This window comes from Thunnus thynnus, chromosome 18 (assembly GCF_963924715.1).
Source record: "Thunnus thynnus chromosome 18, fThuThy2.1, whole genome shotgun sequence".
Classification (NCBI taxonomy): Eukaryota; Metazoa; Chordata; class Actinopteri; order Scombriformes; family Scombridae; genus Thunnus; species Thunnus thynnus.
The window spans coordinates 14,902,983-14,918,409 of NC_089534.1; the positions used below are offsets into that span (position 1 = coordinate 14,902,983).

Consider the following 15,427-nt stretch of genomic DNA (forward strand, 5'->3'; position numbering starts at 1 on the left):
AAGTCTGTAACTTTCAATGTGGTGAGTGGTCCCCCTTATCCACAGAAAAAGAGGCAACGGTTGGGGACATTTGCTTATTACCTTAGCTAGCTGATAAACTCTGGACTCACTAAGTAATTGGCAGATGGAGGGAAAGTTTTATGATATGCTCGGCAACTTTATGACTGCAAACCTTTGTATCTGTAGGATTGTGGGTACATGTGTGTGAGTGTGTGTGGGTGGGAGGTGAGGGTGGAGTATTTGAATACTACAGTCCTCATAAAAATTTGAATACTCAAGATAGGTTACACTTTGTAGACACTGGAGAGCAAATAATTCATTTACTTCAAATAGAGGAATTATCCAAGACAATAGAGGCTTCAGTGCTATTGACACTTGAAACTTAAACCACTGCAGGCTGTTTGGACTAAGGTTATGACTGATAAAAGCATATTTACAGCTTAAATATATGGAAATGTTTATTATCTCAGAGGGACTTGAGAAGGCTTCTGAATTGTGATCACTATTACATCTTAAACTTTATGTTATGTTCACTGCTATGTATCTACAAGTACCTAAGTTTGCTTATTTCCCTTCAAAACATACAAAAAAACACTGAACACAAGGCTGTAATAAAAACAACACACTTTATTTACTAGGCAGTATATAAAAGTATAAAAACATGAAAACTTGGCATGTATAAATGCTTTTATAAAATCATTTTTGCTCAAAAGCTAGTATAAAAAAGGCATTAACTGTATAAAAAAAGATTGTCTCCTAAGTGTTTGACATGGGCTACTGCAGTCTTAGTAAGAAAGCAACATGCTGATTGAATATGCATTATAAAACAGTACAAAACTATTCAAAGAAATGTGTAAAAAAACAACAACCATGCAAAAGTTTCGATTGGGCTTTTGTTTGTAGCATTATATAAAATATCAGTGTTTAGTACTCTCTCTTTTTTATGGAGAACATAACATTCAAGTGCAGCTTGATCTTACTCTTACTGGATGAAGCTCATGGTTTCAAACATATAAGCTAAATTCAGATTTTTTTTTAAACGTATAAATATACTGTGTATATACTTAAATTTTAACAAGTACAATGTTTGTTCATTGAATGTTTCACGTCACAGGACACTGTAAAGGCCAGACATAAATTCAAAGTTGAAATGAAAGCTCAATTTTCATGAAATAAAAAGGTGCCAATGTAGTAATCAGATAATACTAGTAAGGTTGGCCCCTTCTGTCGTGTAAAACATGACCATTCATAGTTGAATAAGAACAGACAGCAATTCTTGTTCAGTAGTTAAGTGTTAACATGAGGTGACCTAGACCAAACACTTGAAATTCTCAGTAGACCCATTATAGCCTATTAAAAAAAAAAAAAAGAAAAGAAAAAATAAAAGATTCATGACTGAAATACAGAGGTCAGTTTTCAATTCATTAATATGCCTTTGGATAATGCTAATAGGGCTTAAATACTTAACTTAAAACACTGCTCCATTGGCCAATTGTAAAAAATACAACAACAAAGTCATCATCAAAACGAAAGAAATAAATTAATCAACTTGTTCTTTATATTAATATCAAAATTCGTAATTAATAATACAGCCCAAATGCAAATTATATAGCTACCTTTTCCCATTTATAATACAACATTGATAATAATACATCGACAGGACCAAAAGAGATAGGACGTACATTTATAAAAGCCCAAATGCAAATTCTATATAAAAGATTTCAAAAACAAAAAAAGACAGTCTTTGGTTGGTTGAAATCCAACAAGTGTGAGTGTAAAAACACCGATGGCATAGAGCCTCTCCCAACTGTTGTACCACAACAAATATGAAACCCGTGGGTTTTCCCAGCGCAGGGAATGTTGATGTTTCCAGATCAACGTGTGTCTCTGTCTACATGACCAGTGTCCTCGTAGGATAAGTGTTGATGTACTTGTGGCTCTGCTCTGAGGCCAAAACGTGCTCCTCTGTTTTCCCACAGGTCACCTGCTCCCAGGAACTGAGCTGCTGTTGGTGAGAGAAAGACAGGATGATGAATTTTTCATGGTTAAGACGAAAAAAAAAGGATTCAATTTAGATAAATACATGCATACGAACAAACATATACTGTACACACCTGTAGAGGGCTGCCCATGGTCCTGCGAGGGATGTGGTAAGTTTTGTGTCCATCTTCGCTCAATAATGAGCTAGTAATTAAGTCCTGAACAAAAAAAAAATGCAAAAACGTATTAACAACAGAACAGCTCAGGAAGCAGAAGAGGGGATGTCCTTAAAATATTCTAAGGATTCTTGTAAGTAATTAAAGACAGCTACACATTAGAGAACATATGAACTATAAGGTCAAAGGTCAAATGTCAGCTTACAGGTACTTCCTGTGCAGGGCCGCTGGGGGAGAAGAGCTGTGTGAAAAGGCCTTGTCCTTCCCACTGCATACACAGGCTTCTCTCACATGGGGACTCCACCTTTGACAAAACCCGCAAAACCAATCAAGGTCACACAATGTACATAATTATCGGGAGTCATGCAAACACGGCTACTTGCAAACAGATAGCCACAAACAATACTACTGATCTCTCTTAACTACAGTGACTTCAAAGGATTCACAAAATAGATAATGATTGTGTTACAAAACTGAAAAACATTTAGCCACATTTTTTTTAATCAAAATTGTAAACTGAAAGTAAATTCCACTTTTCACCTTTGCTTTCTCGACTTAAAAACGAAAAGTTCTTTTGTCGGTCTCACAGACACATTTGTCTGTGTGGTTTTTGCATATGTGTATGTACTTATATTGAAAAAGTGGAAAGTACCTCTTGCTTTATCTTCTTGAGAGGAGGCTGCTCGATGGCACACTCCATAGGCTCCTGCTTAATGGACTCAACCATCTGCTGATCCAAAGGGGGGTTCTGGAAAAGACACAAATACCCCAAGTGAGTCACGGACACTATAACAAGCACGACAGTGGTAAACAAGACAAATTCAAGACTCAGATATTTCTAAGGTCATGCTCACCAGTAGTTTGAGTCCATACTTGGCCTCCTGCAGGGACAGGGCTGACCTGAAAGGTGTGGGTGTGCAGGGAGAGGACTCCAGGATTGAACGACGAATGTTTGGAGTTCTGAACCTGAGAGAGAGAAACAGAGACGGTTGTTTGTAAAGCATGATTTAACACAAATCTGCATAATGAAACAGATTAAAAAAAGTAGAGCCACTCACATTTCATTCTCTTTCTGAGGCCTGACAGTGTGGTCGATCAGAGGCTTAGAGTCTACAGGCGAGCTCATTGGTAAACTGTCGCTGTCGGAGTGTTCTGGGCTCACTGACGGGTTGAAAAACTGCGAGACAAAAAGGAAGGAGACTAATCAGTCAAAGTGGCAGACAGGTTTTAAGCAGTAACGATGTGGTAGATTGTGGGAGCACATTACAGAAATGGAGAGGAAAAGAGAAAAGACATGCTATAAATTAAACGATTCAAGTAAAACAAATGGATGGAGGAGAAACGACAGGAGAAACACTAGCTCTGAATGATTAGTTATTGATGTCATCAGATGGCAAGTTGGTGATTGGGTGGATTCTGATCGCACTCAGCTACTTTAACTACCTGTGAGGGTGAAAAGGGTAGGTTTCTGACTGACGAGGGCTTGGGAGTTGAGCAGATGACACCAGCCCATGCTCCGTGAGCAGTTCTTGAGCCCTGATTGGGCAAGACCCTGTCTGTTCTGAAAACGTTCCTATCCGAGAACCCACTGGTACTGGCCTCACCCACTGAGGCGAGGCGCTGGGGAAAGGGTAGGAAAATATGGGTCAAGGCCCACCACTAAACAAAATCTATGTTGCTAATTGCTAAGCTATGTTTTTTTCATCTGGTCACAGTTGGTCATGTCACACAAAAAGGAACAAAATGTGTTGTTCACATATAGTCCGAGGACATAACATATTTTTGATATGTAACGCAGATACTTACTGATTCAAAGAACTCTGATTCCATGAACTCTGGAATAGTATTTGAGAAAGTTGGACTGCTGTGGTGGCTGTTGCTGTTGTTGTTGTTGTTGTTATTGCTGACATTGTTGCTGTGGGCACGTGTTGCAGAGGCGCTCTCCTCAGGTAGGCAGCTCTGATCAAGAGGCAGGGAAGGGGCGGCTGCTTGGTGATGAGGTAACGACATAGCCACACCCTCTGAGCTGTTGGTCAGAGAGCACTGGCTGGCCCAGTTCGTATAGGGCAAGTTCATCTGTGTAAGAAAGGGATATTAATCATGAAGGCTAGAAATAACTGCCAAAGAACAATCATGTGTGCAAGCACTCAAGAGTGAGAAAAAGTGTCAAACAAGCATAAGAAAGAAAATGCAAGGCTGACAATAAGGGATGATGTGTAAAAACTGAACAAATGAGAAAAAGAGAAGGAGAAAGGGAACTTTAACATAAAGCTAGCAGCAGGGTGGCATTAGTGTTGGGTTGCACAAGGGGTCATGCAGATGCAGACACACACTAATGGTGAGATAAGGTGCTATTTCATCACTTTTGCAGAAACAGGCCCCCCAGATGTTTCCTCCTTCTTATTCACACCAGATCCAACCACTGTCCTTAACGCCAGGGTCGACCCACATTGACATAAATTGTACTGTCACACTCACACTCACACTCCCCCCCACCCACACTTACAGACACACACACACACACACACACACACACACACACACACACACACACACACACACACATGACTCACTGGTAGTGATGGCTGGCCTCTAAGCTCATTCTCTGTTGACATAAGCAGCAGTTCGATCTCTTTCACCCTCTGCTCCTTCTCAGGGTCCTCCTCACTATAGTGTCTCTGAAAGCAGAAAAAGAAAGCAGGAGGGCAGATATTAGTGCTAATTCAACCTTGTTCAACAACGTATTACTGTTTCCTCCCTATAGTGATCAGTTACACTGTGTTTACTTGCTTTTTTGTTGTTGTTTTTTTACCTGTATAGCAGCTGTTCCATGCTGGGGAATGTTCACGATGTTTAAATGCAAGGCCATGGGGAAGGGCACCTGTTACGCAAATCAGAAACAACAATCCACATCAAATAAAGAATTTTTTTTTGCAGCTGCACAATCATTAGCATTTAGTTTTCCTTCCAACATCCCAAATTTTAGTCTGAAGTCCACTCACTCTGTGTGTGTCATGAATGTAGCTGTAGTTGAGTGGTGACAGCTGCGTGTGATTGGGCGAGTGGTGGGGGAAACCCATAATGTGATTGGTGGTCTTGACGTAGCCGTGGCTGATGGAGTGTGAGGAGTTGTTGTTCTTTGACGTGTTCTGAAGATAGCCTTCCTGTTCCACCTTCCGCCTCATGGTGGAGTTCCAGTGGTTCTTTATGGCATTGTCGGTCCTGCATGGCATGAATGACACGTATTATTAAAGGTTATCTGTCATAAAACACATCCTCACACCCATAAGCATGCAAAGACATCCTGGACCTCTAGTGGTACTTGATAGCACTATCAATACACAGGCACACACAGATGCCGACACAGATAGTCTCACACACACAACTTTGATAATGTTATCAGCACAGGGCAATTACAATCATGTCAAAACTACAGTATCTTTTCTTCTCTCAATCCCATTGTCATTTGATTCTATGCCTTTCTCTGTCCTGACATTGTCTTTTAACCTCTTTCTTCTCTTTCTTACTTTCTGTATTTACACCTCCATCTTCTCTCGTGTATTGTGATCACTTCATCTCTTTCCTCATTTATTTCTTCTCTTTTCATCCCTCCTTCAGTGGCCTCCCCTATATTTCACCCTCTCAACCGCAACATTGCACATCCAACCAACAAGGGTTCAGTGATTTCTCTTGCTTCTCTTTTTACACCTCCTTTTCATTCTCTTTTTCTCTTCCATGTCTGCCTCACCTGCCAGGGAGCAGCTTAGCGATTTCAGCCCAACGGTTGCCCAGCTTCTCGTGTGCCTGGTAGATGATTCGGTCCTCCTCCTCGGTCCATGAAGTCTTCTTCACCTCTGGGTTCAGGTGGTTGTGCCAGCGCTCGCGGCACTGCTTGCCGATACGCCCCTTCAGGTGCTTGGCTATCACCGACCAGCGCTTGGCTCCGTACTTCTGAACCAGCTCTATCACCTGGGGTAAATGTGTGTTTTTGTGTGCATGGGAAAGAGAAAGAGGAAAGATGACAGGGGAGAAGGAAGAGCGTTGAAAAAGGAAGAGAAATGAATAGTAGTGGAGGGGCATGAGAAAAGAGGAAGGAAGGAGCAATAACAGGGAGGAGAGGGAGAAGTAGAGGGGTACAGAGTAAGATAAATAACAAGGTGAAGAGATGAAAGCCAAATGTGGTGTAGAATAGATAGGATATGACAAAATAAGAGAGAGAAATTGACAAAGAAAAACAATTAGTCATCCATAAAAATCCCAGATATTCCTACATTGTGTTAGTGAATGCTTCTCCTCTGCTTTCCTCACTCCTTCCCTTTTTTCTTTATCTTTTAACTTGTATAGGTGATTGAGAACACCTGCTGGAGAGCAGTGAGGGAGTTTCCAGTGGAACGTTAGCTACTCTGCTAATCATTACAGTGGCATCTGGGTGGAAATATAACTCCTTTGGACAAGTTCAATAAACACCTCACAGGGTTTAAGAGACTACACATGTTGTGTAACAGCAACTTTTTGGGAAACTAAAAATGTGCAACAGCAGCCAAGACGTTGCTACAGAATAGTTGCTTTAATCACACAGGAACACAAAGTAATTGTTTTTTTTTACGCTGGATGACACTTGATTGCCAGTTTCCTGTGAGTAGTATCGAAATACATTACTCCAAAAAAACTCATGTAACACAGCCCTAACAGCGTTAAAGGTCATTATTGATAGTTCTTTAGGACTGAAACATCTTCATGTATTATGAGGATGTAATTAAATTAATAGAACTAACTTACTCAATGTTTCTAGGCTGTGCTATATTAAAAGCGGCTCTGTATTGCTATGTGAAGGTATGCAAAACCAAATGTGGTTCAATCATTGTTTCATCATCATCATTTTATTTTAAGGGTTTCTAAAGTAAGGCTGTTCTTACCCTCTGGTCCTCCTCTTTAGTCCACGGCCCTTTGATGAGTTCTGGGTTGAGAACCTTCTGCCACCTGTGCTGACATTGCACATCTGTACGATTCTGGTGTGTCAGAGAGCGAGGGCATTAGTTATCATCCTTACACTATGAGAGGTTATACATAACATGCATATAAATCATCAGACCTTAGATTTGCTAGTGCTAGGAATACCAAAAATAAAATTTTGCTAAAAGAATATGGTTCATGCATGTGTGTGCACAGGTGTATGCGTTTGTGTAAGCGTACAAGCATGTGTATGTTTACCCACAGGCCTACTACTTACAGTTAGTAAGCTAGCAATGAGTTTCCAGTCCTCTGATCCATGATGCTCTACAAGTTTCTTCAACTTCTCATCCTGAAAAAGACAATACACATCTGTCAGATAAAGGTTCCCTGGTTCCTGGGAAGTGATCTCTCCTGAGACAATATTTTTTATTGAGGGCTTTGAATTGTTTAGGCAAGGGTGTGTGTGTGTGTGTTTGTACCTCTTCACGTGTCCAGCGTGTTTTTCCAAGGTGGCGTTTCCCTGCCTTTGCCAGTGCTCCATCGTAATCATGTTCGTACATCTCGGTTTCCTCCTCATCCTCCTCACTACTGTAAACACTGCACACAGAGAAGACAGACACATTTTAAATTAGAGGCGGTGGTTGTGTGAAAAAGAATGGTGTAAGATAACAGAAAGGTCAATAACAGCACAATAAGTACCTGTCTATTTTCAAACAACTCCCTAATCATCTCTTTACAGAGTGCATAAAGAACTCAGCCCACTCTTTAACTCATCAGGTGTCAACACAGACAGAACCAGTCATTCTTGAAGGTTTGGGTGCAGGCTTTTAGCCAAGACACCCACAAGGGGAGAGAGAAAAAAAAAAAAAGAGAGAGAGAAGAACAGCAAGTGGGAGGGAGGGAGGGAGGGGGATGGATGGATGAACAGGTTCCAATGTTTTTGGTTTCCACAGATACTGGGATTGGCACATGCGATCATAATTTCGTGACCCTGGCGTGTTCAGACCTGCACTTGCATTGTACAGCACACAACACACACACACACACACACACACACACACACACACACACACACACACACACACACACACACACACACACACACTGACGCTGAGTGGTTGGTTAGCCAATCAGAATGCAGAACGCGGACAACGTGGAGGGTACTTTGGTGTCATACAGAGCAACAGGTGAACAGCAACCCCACTGAGGTGTGTGTATGTGTGTTCTTGCACAAGAGGATATTTACAGTTAATTATCTTCCTTATTTCTGTCCATTTACCTAAACGCATGACTTCTTGATTACCATCTATACAGAGAAACACGCACAAAAGGGGGATTGTATTGCAGTCAGTTTGTTTTAAGCATATCAATATAACAGACTAATTTCTGTCAGTTGTATGAAAAAAAGCTAATTTCCCATTTTAATCATTAAACCTCTCTCATGCTTTTCAGAGAAACAGGAAAAAATAAGACACCGAATAAGAAAAAAGATAGCAAAGAATTTACTTGCACAAACAAGCAAACGAACGAGAACGAATACACCAAACCCAACTCATCTTGAGAATGATGAATCAACTGAAACTGTTTAATGCTGATCACGGCCCTTATCTCAATCAGCGGGATAGTTTTGTAACAAGTGAACTGGCGTGGCACCTTCAGCTTATCTGCCTAAAACCATGAGAATAAACCAATAACACACTGAAAAAAAAAAAACCTGACGCACGAAGTTTATGCAATGCGTAAAGTAACCAGATGCTTTTCAGGGAAAACTGGTGCCGACCGATGAAATCCAGAAAGTGTACAAAAAGTTGAGCTGGGTGAGAGTGAGTGAGACTTCAAGTTGTGGCGATTTGTGTGTCAAAACAAGAGATATACAAAAAAAAAAATGCAGCCTCCCCTTGAGACAAGTGCACATAGAGCACGCTGCGAAAGCGCAGTTTCCAAAATAACAGTGAGCGCCCCTCGGTCACAGAGATGCTGCGGCGTTATTCAGGGTGTACGCAGGTTTCAAAAAGCCGGTTTTAAAATGACCTTTACGTTAGCTAGAATGGCTTATAAGACCCAGTTTGCACGTCAAACAATCGTGAAAATGAAAACATCTGCGTGGCTGACTGTGGTGAGGGCTCCCAGAAAAGGCAAGCGCAATAAATTGAAAACATTTCCAAAAGCTACCAAAACTAAATTTAGCCTATGAAACTGTTTGTTGCAAAACATTTAAGTCTATGAGAGCGTTAAGACAGAGGTAGATAGACGGCATGCTGCATAGTGTTTGATTTTGTATTATTAAAGAGTCCTATTAAAACCAATGTCCACGCAACGTCTTGTGCACGACGTGGCACGCGCCTGTCGTGTGTGTGAGTGTGTGTGTGAGCGTATGTGTGCGTGTGGTTTAAAACAGACAGACAGAGAGGGAGAGGGAGCTCTACCCCTTTCTCTCTCTCACCACTGACAGCAGCGCGAGGAGCGCACATGCCAGATGACCACCACCTGTCATGAGCGCGCGAGCGAAACAACCACACCACTACCCGGCCACAAAACAAAACTGTTCACAAAACACACAAAAAGGAGAATACAAAATCTAAAGAGTTCATGAATTAAAACATAAACTCTTGTCAATAAGATGCTTCATGAACCGCTCAGCCTCGCGCAGTATCTCACAGAAGTTATACTTAACGCAAGAGACAGAAGTGTAAGCTAACTACTAATTACATGCACTTACAGAAAAAAAGAAAATGGGAAAATTGGGGAGTAAAAGGTCTGTGTGAGCTTACCTGTTTCTCGGCCGCCGAGCCATGTTAATATGTGAAGAGCGGCTCGCAGGTTGCGCTGAGCACGTACTTTCGCTATCTGTGCTGGGTTCGTTCTCCCGGCGAGGAGGCAGGTTGACATTAATTTTAACTATAGCAGCCCCTTCTGCAGCTCCTCCCTTCGGATCCCGGTAAATTTGGCGCTCCTGACAAGCAGAGCCTACTGCGCATGTCTTGTAAATGTCCACTTCAAATGCCGTCCGACGTTTTGTAAATACGACTTGGGAAAAGTCTGAATTTTTGATTGATGTCCGGGAAAGCGATATCAATTACAACATTGTGTTAATGTATCTTCATAAAATATATTATATTATACTTTTTTCCCTTTAAAGAGACTCCCTCCACCTAAATCGTTTTACACTGCCTTGAAAGATCTACACCATAAAATTGCATAATATAACTGTGAGGATCAAATGGTGATTGAATAATATAGGCACTCACTGCAAATATAATATGATATATTGGTGCCTTCAAGAATTGCGCTATACCGAGCTACCGTATGACATAGATGTTTTCTAAATTACGAGGCGTTCCTGACTGCACCAGTACAATGTATTCTGTAGACTTGTTAAAGGCGCGTTTTGACTGGCCGTCCGCGCTAAACGCTTTTCTTGTCAACAAATTTAGAGAGTTACTTCTTCTCTGGTGAAAAGGAGAAGGAAACTAATGCATTTGAACTAAGTAAACAATTGCGGATTGGGATTAGGCGTGCGGGGAACGCGAAATTGCAAACGTTTTCTATGCTCGGCAACCTGTTTCCAGAGTGCCTGCTACAGATACAGATGTTTCTCAGTGATAAAAACCTGAAAAAAAACAACCTTCTGTGCTCGCCTAGACAAAGAAGCTTAAAATAATGCAGTCAGTGCCACTTTTTGGGGACTGTGGGCTTAGTACGGGGAACTGTGGGCATGAAACTGCCTATAAATCGCACCAGGCAGCATTACTGTACTCCTCACTTGTTATGTATGTTTCTCTTGTCCTGTCAAAGATGAGTAATAACTTCATGTTTCTTTATTCGCTGTATTGCATAACTTCTTTTTATATTAGAATTATTCCTTGTAAATTTATTTGCATGGGCACAGTCCATGTATTATGATTATTATTTTGTTTTGGTTGCAGTGGTCACCTCCCTCCCTGCACCAGAGCTGTCTTCACTCAGCCATTCATTACAGGGAGGAGGGGGGTTAATGCTTTATTTGTATAAATGTGTCTTCTCATTGTATTAGTTCCTCCATACGCGACCGTATTGTCCTGGTCACTTGTAATTACAATCACCCCAGACGAGCCTATTGTCCCAGGGCAGTCATCATAATAGTGGCCTGATAAAGGGCCACTATTATACACACATGGCCATGGACTGCAAATTTCACTATTTGATGCAACAGCGTGGACAGAGTGCTCAGTGAAGTGAAGCACAAGACATTTAGAAATATAAATATTTTTAAGATTGAATATGGGTTGATTTAAGTACAGCATGAAATCTAGCCTAGCCCAAACTACATATAAGAAATGTGTGTGTGTATTTTATTTTATTTTATTTGTACAGCCTAGTATTGCAAATATATTTCTTAGGTCAGAGGTTACATATGTAACATAGGAAACCTAGCACTGTTAATTTTAAGTGCTACTGTACCTGCAGGCTTGTGACACAATGTATCACATGGTTGCCTGGTTGCAGTCACCCATTGGCTTCAAATCCCATGGAGGTGTACACACCTGTGTACACAAACATTGCCATTTTCATTTTGCCTGAGGGGAGTGGTACGTCTAATCTATTCAAATCGAAAATTAATGATACAGAAGCTTTCGTGCAAGATTGCAAAATAAGATTCCCCACATAGAAGGAAAAATAGGCCAGTTAAAAGAGACACAGCACAAAAAGCAACTAAAAATATCAATAAGTTTCAGTGTTAACAACATAATTAACACTAGTAGTAGTAAAAGAAAGCAAGATAAATTAGATAAACAATACTTCATAATATGCAAATGAAATTCTGTCTCCTGAGGTATGTCTGTGTGTTTAAAATGTTAAGTATGTCTGTATGTCTATAGTTCTTTTCCTCATGTGCCCTAAATGTGACTTTTCCCTCGAGGGTAATATTAAAAACTACATCTTGATATCTGAAACCAAATTGAAGGAGGGAGCCAGAGTATGCAAATCCCACTATAGTAGGTTGAGCAGGAAGCCTGGGATCCATTGACTCTTGGCTGAGGACATTTGCATGAGCTCGATTGGACAGGTTAAGGGCGGGTATTGTGATGGCTGCCCCCTTTGAAAAGCATTGTGTGCACAGGTTGGTTCATTTGAATGATTTTTAATGACGGCCCCTGGGCTTGAGATATCATCCCACCAGGCTTTCAAATCTTGTGTTGGGAAGACCAAACATTATGTACTGTTAATTGTTTGTGCGTGTGTGTGTTTGTCAGTGTGGGTGTGTATGTATCCCAAGTCAAACATATAGTGAATGGGATCCTTAGTGGTTATGTGGTTAAATAAACCCATGTTGATTAATAATTGGTAATACATGTATATAAAAATGCTTTAGATTTCTACATTGTTCTGCATTTCTATACAGAAATCCAGCATTCATTATCCAGGAATGGTTTTTAGGAATACTTTATTACATCTACATGCTCACTGAATACACACTGTGGAGATAGTCAATCAAATACAAAAGTTTTTAGAATGATTCACTTGTGCTATTGATTTGAGTATAGAATTGTGTTTTTTATTACCTTTTAATTACTCAGCTTGTCCCACACACATCTACATTTAGAGATCTTTCCTGCGTTTTTTTTTTTTTAAATTGACTTTAGTTGTTTGGACCACCTGTCCAAGACTGCCAAGGGTGTAGGTTTTGCATTTTCTCTGGAGGTTAGTTCCAGTGAAAAACTCTTCCCATGATGCCTGGTGCCCTTGGCAAATTATGTAAAGCATTACCTCATACCCACTGCCAACTTTTGGGATGGACTCCTCCCCTCACCCACGTGCATGTAAGCTTTGTCTTCTACAATTACACCAGCATTAATCTGTTTTCAGATTTACATGCTGTTGTTGACAGATTTGCAATCGTCTTGCTTTCACTTGATTCCATAGATCCCATTCCCTTTGCCAGCAGCCATTTTGTGTACTTCCTAGAGTGGAATATACTTCAGTTACAGAGGAAAATGTCATAAATGCAAACCACAAACTTTATTAGTCATTCATTAATATAATTTTATAATCATTTAAACAAAGCGCCAATCCACTGATCCACTCATTCTTCTTGCAATCTGTCCATCCATCTGTTTAATCCATCTAATCTGCCCAGCTCTCTGAAATCTCTCTCGCCCGCCACTAATTCATTAATCAGACTTTCCGTGAACTCCCTGGCCACACTGGTTGCACATTTTTGACCAGAGAGTGCTTGAAAGGCATCCAAAGGAAACAAATGTTCAGATCTTGTATGGAGGTGAGAAAAATCACACCTCAGAATGGTTAGAGCACAAACGCATTCATGATTCATTTGATTCAATGTGACGTAAAGCAGGCCAAAGGGCAAGAAAAAAAAAAAAAACCTTTTATATTTGCTATCATATGTTTTAAAGACTTGGTTTGAGTCAAAACTTTGTTTACAAGTTCTGAGATTTGCAAAAGGCTATTTTTAAAAAGCTGCAAAACAAATGTTATGTTGAGACTGGTTCAGACATTACTCTTCACTTAAGCAATATGTTCCATTTCCATTACATATCAGGTGCTGCTTGCTGCCTTTGGTTTTAAAGTGTCCTAGAAACATTTTAGTGATGCAAAGGATGAGTTCCCTCCCTGTCACCTGTGTGACCCTGTAAAATGAGCATGTTTGTGTCTGTTCATTTGTTAACATGTGTACAAGTTCCATGTTGTGCATGTGCAGTTGTTTATTTTGACAACTGTACATGTGCAACTAAGACTTCAAAACGCAGGAAGTGGAATCTTAGAGGGGAAACCTCCACCCACTTAGAGACACACACACACACACGGATACAGACACATACACATACACACACTCTTCACTAAAGGTAAAACTGTGCATAATAAATAATAAACACCTTGTCTAGCACCCCTTCCTGATATGAATGATCCCCCTCCTGTTCTTGCTAACCACTGTCAATTAAATCTGCTCATCGTCAAACTGCCAGTTGCAATATGAGCCATTCATTGTGAAAAGGTCTTTAGAATTACCTAAGCAGACGTCTGCCTTTATTCTGCTCTATTTATAGTCTGGGGAGACACGCCAAACCTCATATTTCATTTCACTGTGCAGATGTGCAAGCGTATACTTCACCTGCATCACTGATAGTATCAGATTATTGTTTGACATTTTCATCTTCTTCTCTTTCATCAGCACATAGGCTACTACAGATGAGGTCAGGACAACACAGTGTATCAAAAACCACACATGCATACACCTGCACGCATATTTGTGACTATTAAGTACATGCAAAGACTCAGTCATAGATAGCTTGTGAATGCACAATCACAAGCACACACAGGAATAAACAACCATTTGTTTTCCCTTTGTCGAAGACAGGCTATAGGTTTCTTGTGGTATAAAGTTGGTAGGAAAAAGTGATGTCACTCATTGCACGAAGTGGGTTAGTAACCTCGCACTCTAACCATAGGGCATAACCTTTGACAAAAATGGTTTAGACATTCACACCCCAAGATAATAGGTGAGATTGAAAGTTGTATGTGTATTTTGTGCTGGCAGACTCCTTCAAGTTCTCTTAGTGCACTGCTCATGACCTCTGAGAAATAATTTTCTCAAGGCTGTGCAGAGAGGAAGAAAACACTTTGCCATTTTGTCCTTGTTCATCTGCGATATTGTGCTTCCTCTTTCACAAAAATAAGTCCTAATTATCATTATTATGAATTGTTTCCCAGATTATAAAACAGCAACGTGTCTGACTGTTTGCAGGTAATATGCAACCATAATAACTGTCATCATAATTTATCAAAATTGCCACTACCATCATCTTCATCATCCATCTCATGATTACCATTATGATTATTATCAAAATTCTACCATCATCGTCAACATCATCATCCTTTTCATGGTTTTCACTGGTTCAGTTGTGTTATTGTTGTGTCAGGTAAGGCAGTGACACTTATCACAAGCTGGTCTCCATTTTGCTCAATACTTCTATAAGTTATCTCTCTTCCTGTCAGGCCCCAGATAGTTTATGGTAAGATTATATGGTGCGTTTAAGGTTTCACTTTTACCCCCCGCCCCCCCATTAGTTGCTGATAATGATCGGCTTTGCACACACCGACTGACTGGGAGACAGTTACTGGGTCAGGCAGCGTGCAAAGCAGCGTGCGATACGTGAAACTTGTTGAGTATATTGATGTACAAACATGTCTATGTCGGACATCTGATCTCAGGCCTCATTGGTCGAACTGCAACAGGAAATTACATCGGCGAGAGAAAAAAAAATAGTCCGCAAGCAAGTCTTACATTTTATTTTATTGACTAGATAGTGCACCATCAA

The 15,427-nt window shown here is 40.5% G+C and overlaps 1 protein-coding gene across 3 annotated transcripts; it reads right to left on the reverse strand.

Annotated features, from left to right (window-relative positions):
* Nucleotides 1–607: 607 nt before the first annotated feature.
* Nucleotides 608–10,043, reverse strand: myb (v-myb avian myeloblastosis viral oncogene homolog). Of its 3 annotated transcripts, none has more exons than XM_067572616.1 (16): nucleotides 9,881–10,043; nucleotides 7,589–7,706; nucleotides 7,387–7,458; nucleotides 7,073–7,165; nucleotides 5,905–6,125; nucleotides 5,159–5,378; nucleotides 4,969–5,037; nucleotides 4,730–4,834; nucleotides 3,963–4,232; nucleotides 3,600–3,776; nucleotides 3,215–3,333; nucleotides 3,011–3,122; nucleotides 2,809–2,904; nucleotides 2,362–2,460; nucleotides 2,115–2,198; nucleotides 608–2,005 (listed from the first exon to the last, which is right to left on the reverse strand). In XM_067572616.1, the coding sequence occupies exons 1-16, from the start codon at nucleotides 9,901–9,903 to the stop codon at nucleotides 1,892–1,894; spliced, it is 1,992 nt and encodes a 663-aa protein (XP_067428717.1). In that variant the 5' UTR covers nucleotides 9,904–10,043; the 3' UTR covers nucleotides 608–1,891. The 3 variants fall into 3 exon arrangements, with proteins under 3 accessions (XP_067428717.1, XP_067428715.1, XP_067428716.1); XM_067572614.1 differs by having other exon boundaries at nucleotides 608–2,002; nucleotides 9,881–9,994; XM_067572615.1 differs by lacking the exon at nucleotides 3,600–3,776 and having other exon boundaries at nucleotides 9,881–9,994.
* Between the last annotated feature and the right edge of the window lie 5,384 nt (nucleotides 10,044–15,427).

What these genes read in the sequence shown, in the direction of transcription:
- myb (XM_067572616.1), bottom strand. Translation starts at nt 9,903, where the DNA reads ATGGCTCGGCGGCCGAGAAACAG. An exon ending in CTAAAGAGGAGGACCAGAGG is followed by an intron (nt 6,126 to 7,072) that starts GTAAGAACAGCC and finishes CATTTACCCCAG; the next exon opens with GTGATAGAGCTGGTTCAGAA. An exon ending in AGTATGGACTCAAACTACTG is followed by an intron (nt 2,905 to 3,010) that starts GTGAGCATGACC and finishes TGTCTTTTCCAG; the next exon opens with AACCCCCCTTTGGATCAGCA.